Source organism: Gekko japonicus, unplaced genomic scaffold (genome assembly GCF_001447785.1).
Source record: "Gekko japonicus isolate JY-2015 unplaced genomic scaffold, Gekko_japonicus_V1.1 scaffold15, whole genome shotgun sequence".
Lineage (NCBI taxonomy): Eukaryota > Metazoa > Chordata > Lepidosauria > Squamata > Gekkonidae > Gekko > Gekko japonicus.
Window position 1 is genome coordinate 2,621,266 of NW_015165830.1, and position 6,280 is coordinate 2,627,545.

Here is a 6,280-nt window from a genome sequence, read left to right on the forward strand (position 1 = left end):
GACTGACGATAAGCAATGCTCCCTCTAAGCTGCGAAGTCCTGTGAGCAAAAATTCTCCTTTGTGAGCTACTGGCATTAAAGCTGTGAGCAGGTGATTTGGCTGCTGCATAAATTAGTGTGCTCTGGAGCCCTCCTGCCTGAGCTAAGACAAAAAGCTGTGAGCCAGAGGCTAAAAAACTGTGACCTAACTCAGACTATCTCAGCTTAGAGGGAACACTGACAATACAGACATCAGAAGAGCCCTGTGTTTAATATATTATTGTTAAAATTATATGCTTTTGTGTGAGTGTTTGTCTGTTTTGGCAGGTCACTGCGTGGTGTGGCTCTCTGACTCTCACAGTTTAAAATTTTGGCTCTTTTTGTCGAACTTGTTCGCCACCCCTGGTCTAGGGTGTTCCAATGCCCAGCCTGACACGGACTCCACCAAGGATGGCAGGCTGCTGGCTGGTTCTTTTTTCATCAAAAAGCCAAAGATAAAGTAAAAGCAAATACAAGTCTTACCTTACAGTAATTATGTTTTGTTGTCATAATTATTACTTTGTTTGGTTTTTAATATGTTTTTGCTGTTTTATTATCTGCAGTATGTGATTATTTTTAAAAGGGAAATTTTTTTTTGCCTTAAATTTTGTACAATAATGAAAACATTGTCCTCTGTTCATTAAAAATTTCAATAAAAAGGTGTGCAATCCTTTTATCTGAGCTCATTAGCATATAACTCATTACCATATGCCACGCCCCCTGACATCACCGGGAGTGTGTCAGAAGGGGAAGCAAAAAGGGGGCGGCATCTTCAAAAGCCTCCCCTTCCCTTCCCCAGCAGGCCTGCCAAGGTGGGGTGGGGGGAAGCGAAGAGAGAAGGGGTTTAAAGTTTAACCCCCTTCTCTCTAGAGTTGCGCCACAGGCGTGGCACTATCTTTCCATTGTATTCTATGGCAGGCCGGCTGGGGAAGGGAAGGGGAGGCTTTTGAAGATGCCTCCCTCCTTTTTTCTTTCCCCAACCAGGCATTTAAATCCCCCCAAGTCTCTCCGCAAAAGCCGAGAGGCTCAGGGGGAAAGGAGGATATGTCCCCCTGCCTCCTCTTCCTTCTCCGGTCAGCCTGCCACGGTGGGCTGGCTGGAGAAGGAAGAGGAGGCGGGGAGACATACCTGGCTTCCCTGCTTGATCTTCTCCAGGTGCCCTGCAGCTGCGGAGCACCTGGAGAAGATTGAGGTGAGAAGCCAGGCATTTAATTCCCCCCGGGGGGGCAGGGCCTGGGCTTGTTTCTGCCAGAGCGCTGTTCTGGGGTGCTCCGGTAGGAAACGACCCCTGGTCAGGTCACATCTAACTATGGGGCTGGCTGTGTGGATGGTAGAGGCCAGATAATAATAATTTTAATAAGGTCCTAGTTTTACATTTAAAACGCTAGCTTATCAGTAGGCTGACATTAAATTGTTCAGTTTTTTGTCAGTATTTGATCAGGTTTTTTTGAAATTTTGGTCAGTAAAATCAGTATTTTTGACCCTCTGACTAGTTTCCACCCCTGTATACAATAATTATCAGTAAGTAACTTACAACATATACTTTTTTTGGCAAATGTTTTTCAACTTACCATTTCTAATAATTTTTTCCTATTTTTCCTTTCTTCTCCAGGAAAAACTTCATCATGGTCAGTTTATGATAAATATTTGTTATATTGTAATGTCAGGAACCATGTTGTATTGTTATTAGTTTGACCACTGAGGAAGGCCAATGGGCTGAAATGTGTCTAGTCAGGGTCAATATTTGTCACTTTTGGTTGTCATTGTACATTATAAATAATAATTGAGGCTATTATGAAATAACTGTGAAATAAATACATATTTTTGTACATCTATTAATATGTATTAATTTTAAATTTGACTAACAGTATTATTGGGCCTATACATTTATATTTTTTCTTAACCTTCAGGTATTTCATTCAAGCTATAGTCAATGCCAGAATGCAGACTCTGAAAAAGGTTGCTGTTTCCATCAGGCCATGGTTTTCCTCTTCCTTTAATTCCAACCAGCTCCTACACAGCCAGATCTTTACAAAGGGCAGCCCTGTTAGTGTGTGTTAGCAAAATTAATAAATAATAAAACTTTTTGTTGTCTTTTTCCACTTTTTTCTCTTTTCCACACTTTCCCCTTCTTTTGTTTTACTATCTTCCTTTCATGATCTGCCATCTGTCTATCCCCACCTCTAATCCCCCCCACCTATTTTCAGTCTCAATTCCTGCTCAGCTATCCTGGTTGGCAACTTAGAATGTATTTATTATTATTATCATTATCATTGTCATTATTATTTAATCGCCCTATCCCAGCTTAGGCTGGGCTCTGGGCAATGTACAGGATATAATGTCATAGAATACAAAACATTAAAACTCATATATTATAACAATTAAATTTTTAGTGTAGATAAAATATTGAAGATGGCAATTTTCCTATATTATTTATCCCAATAATGATAGTATAGCAGCAAACCTTTGTTAAATTTATAAACAGAAGGGGGAGTTAATATTTTCTCATAATCAAAGTAGTAAAAGGTTGCTCCCCGCCTCCATCCTTTACATGCATGACAATTAATATTAATCTCCCACAGTGTTAACAAATGTGGAACAGAATATTCTTGCACTCTTTAATTAAAAAAATACTTTGAATATACCTAGTTGTTCTGTACTTCAGAAGCTTCAATCTAATTCCAGTACCTTACACTTAAAGCATCTACCTACTGGTTAATTATTAGTGGAAACTCATTCTGCAAGTGGCCAGCCTTGAAGGGCTGATTTCCTGATTTATTCCCAGGAATACTGGAAGTTTACCCTTTAGCTTCTAATCGTGGGATAGTCAAAGGGGCTTGTGGCAGGCTACCCCATTGGTGTGTGTGGACTCACACTCCAGGGTTGTCTTGTAATTTTTAACTCTGCCCACCCATAACAAGGATCCCCTGGATTGGGGATTCTTGACACTGGTTAAACCCAAGTCCGAATCTGTACTCTGCCATGGAATCAGGTTTGATTCCCCACTCCTCCACTTGCAGCTGCTGGTGTGACCTTGGATCAGCCATAAGTTCTTTCAGAGCTGTTCTCTCAAGGGCAGTTCTCGAGAGAGCACTCTCAGCCCCACCTACCTCACAGGGTGTCTGTTGTGGGGAGGGAAAGGGATTGTAAGCCGCTCTGAGACTCCTTCGGGTAGTGAAGGGCGGGGTATAAATCCAGTCTCCTGCTCCTCCTCCTCCTCAGTGTGTGTGTGCCAGGCAGGCACCTATAGCAAGCTCATTACCTCCGGATAGCTGAACAGACTGCTCCAACTAACAACAGGAAAGCTAAAGTTCTGAAAGTATAAAATCTGCATAGGCTGGGGCCCTTGAGCCAATACAAAATTCAGACCATTGAAGTTTTCTGACATGAAATTATGACAACAAATAGCTCAGAAGAGGAACAGCTTATGACAGGATACTCCCTCTATGAAGTGTAAAGCAAAGCATCAACAGAAAGAGTGAGGTGTGTGTTCAGAGACCCAATGGTGTGGCTCTGTTTGTCTCTGTTATCCAAAGGCACAAGGGGACTTGCCAACTTTCCCATGACAGCAGCCAGATGTTTCCCTTTTGATCAACCCATTTGCAGGCCTAGATCTTTGATATAAGGCTTGCCTATGTTTAATCCCATATTTAATGAAAGAACAAGAAATTGACTAAAGGTCTGATTTTCTTGATGACCACCACACAAGCTTAGCTTTCAATGCAAATGGCATGGGGAGAGGGGCATCTGGAGATAACCTGGGCCAGGATGTCCCAGTTCCTTTTGTTCTTGGCCCTGCTGATCCTTTTGTTGTTATAGATTCATGGTAACTGCCAGCCAAGTGATTTTGTTTGTTGTGATGTTTGGTTTGGATTGCGGTGGGAGGGGGCTGGAATCTTTGCCCATGTCCCTCAGCAGCCCAGTTGTGTGAAAGTTTAAAGTAGGTAAAGATGGGCCCAATTTCAGGCACCTTCAAAAGATTACTAGTCCCTTGGTGCCGGAGAAATTTCTTTGAACAGACTCCAGGTGGCATCATACGCCAGCATCTTATTCCTCATCCTGAATACTGGCCTCTCATACGTAACTGTCAGTCCTCTTTTCAACTCTTCCACTTTCGGTTGTCTCTCTTGTTTTGTGAAGAGCCAAGCTACATTTTCATAACATTACTTGGTACAGTCCTTCCTTAGTGGTAAGGTTTCAGTCTGAAGGTGAGAAATTGCTTCTTTACATTGTCCCTATGTAGAAGCAAAAATCTTACTCATAGAAACTAGGTCAAAAGGAAGGAACTTGGCCTAGTTTGTTCCTAAACATATTAATTTTCCACATTCAGAGAGGGTCCCCCCCCCCCCCCCCCCCCGCGGGCTCCTAGCTTTCAAAGATGTGATGCCTCCTCTTCACACTGCAATCTGTAGCATGTGACTTAACCTTGTGACATTTTGTGGTACGTAGATTAGCTTCATTATCTGTGTGGCCATAAGAAACCACTTATGCCGGCTTTCTGTGAATCAGGCCTGCCTTGGAATGGCATTAAGGATACTGTGATACTCCCCAGGACCCCTCCAAGTTTTGTACTGGATTTATTTATAGAATGAAAATATCCTGGAGCATTGTCATAGGAAGTATACAAAACCAGCTTGCCCCGTGCTGCACTTCCACCATCTCTCACACTTTCCCTGAGGATAATTCATTTTGCAGAGTGTGCCTGAACATTATTTTCTTTTTATACACTTGAGAAGTATTACCTCATGACCTACTTCATTCTTGAAAAATAAACAGAAGTGCCCTTTAACTGTCATGCACAGATCAAAATCACACAGTGAGGGAACACATGGTGTATTTTAAAGCATGTTCAGAACTGTGGACAACCCCTCAAATTTAAGCCAAACTAGAGATTCAGCATCTTATTTACTTAGTTTATTCATACCTTGCCTTTCTCCCCTATGGGGACACAAAGTAGTTTGTATGGTTCTCCCTGCCTTGTTAGAGTCACCTTTATGTTGCAGCTTGGGGTATATTCATAGTGTAATATAATATGCTTTACATTTTAAATGTTATCTGTTTTAAACAAGCTAAGTACTATGGGATTGTGAGATAGAATCGGATACAGATTTAAATATTCTGTATTCTGTTCGGCCTTTGAGAGCTGGAGTGTTTGTTGGCCTTTGCAGCTTGGTGCAAACGCTGGAAGAAGATTTTTGCTCTTTAAGTAAAATTGATATCCCATTAAAGGTATTTGATTTGATTTGAAGTAAAATTATATCTGTTTTTCCCTTGACCTTCTAGTGGCCTTACTGTGAAAAACGCTGCAGCTACTGCAACTTCAACAAGTACATTTCTCAAAATATTGATCAGCCAAAGATGAGAGACTGCCTCATTCAGGAGGCCAGAACCTTGATTCAGCTCAGTCAAGTCCAGAGGTAAGTAAAATGCAAAGGGATAAGGGCAGTTTTATAAGTTAAGATTCACAGTTGAGGATTGGAAGGAATGGGAAAGAACAGCAAATGAGTTCCGTAATGAAGCCTTTGGCACTTATTGAGTCAGAACTTTCAGTAATGGGGCCAACACCAATGTCCCCTCTAAGCTCCACAGTGTTGTGAGCATAAATTCTACCTTGTGAGTGAAAAAAGCTAGTAGCATTAAAGTTGTGAGCAAGTCTACATTTGACTATCACATAAATTAGTTTTTTAGAAGATTACTTCCATAACCTTGTAAAAATCTCAGAATAAATTATTTTAAACTATATATAAACTATATGTTAAGAATAATTTAAACATAAGAGAAAACAGAATCAAGTCAAATTTCATTATTGAAAATGTTCTCTGTAGGGGTAGACCAGGCCTCTGGAGGTCTACCCACCCCTTTCCACTATATTGGTACACCCAGGCCTCGGATGGGGCCGGAGCTCCCCGGTACGGCACTCCAGGAGTGATGCAAGCAGGGGGCGGGCACATAACGAAGCCCCGCCCCCTGCTTCCAGTCGCCCTCTCCTTCCCGCCTTCATTTCCTGGCAGGACGAGGAAGAAGCAGCACGGTAAGTACGCTTCCTCCCTGCCCCGCTCCTGGCTGCCTCCGGCTCCACGTGGCCTAGGCAAGACCTCCCTGCCCCGTCCTCGATCTTCCCTGAGCCGCACGCCCTGGGAAAGATCGCCCGGGGTGGCCAGGATGAGGCTCCCACCTCCCCCACCCCCGTCGCTGCTTCGTCGTCCAGGCCGTGCGGAGCGGCCAGGACGAGCCCCCCACCCCCGTCGCTGCTTCATCCTCA

General features: G+C 42.9%; 1 protein-coding gene across 1 annotated transcript in view; it reads left to right on the forward strand.

The window, feature by feature from the left end:
* The window catches only part of RSAD1 (radical S-adenosyl methionine domain containing 1), a 24,526-nt gene that overhangs the window by 6,010 nt on the left and 12,236 nt on the right, over window positions 1-6,280 (forward strand). Inside the window, exon 2 of the mRNA XM_015410754.1 lies at window positions 5,302-5,435. Coding sequence (XP_015266240.1) covers window positions 5,302-5,435 — 134 coding nt within the window. The remainder of the gene's footprint in view (window positions 1-5,301; window positions 5,436-6,280) is intronic.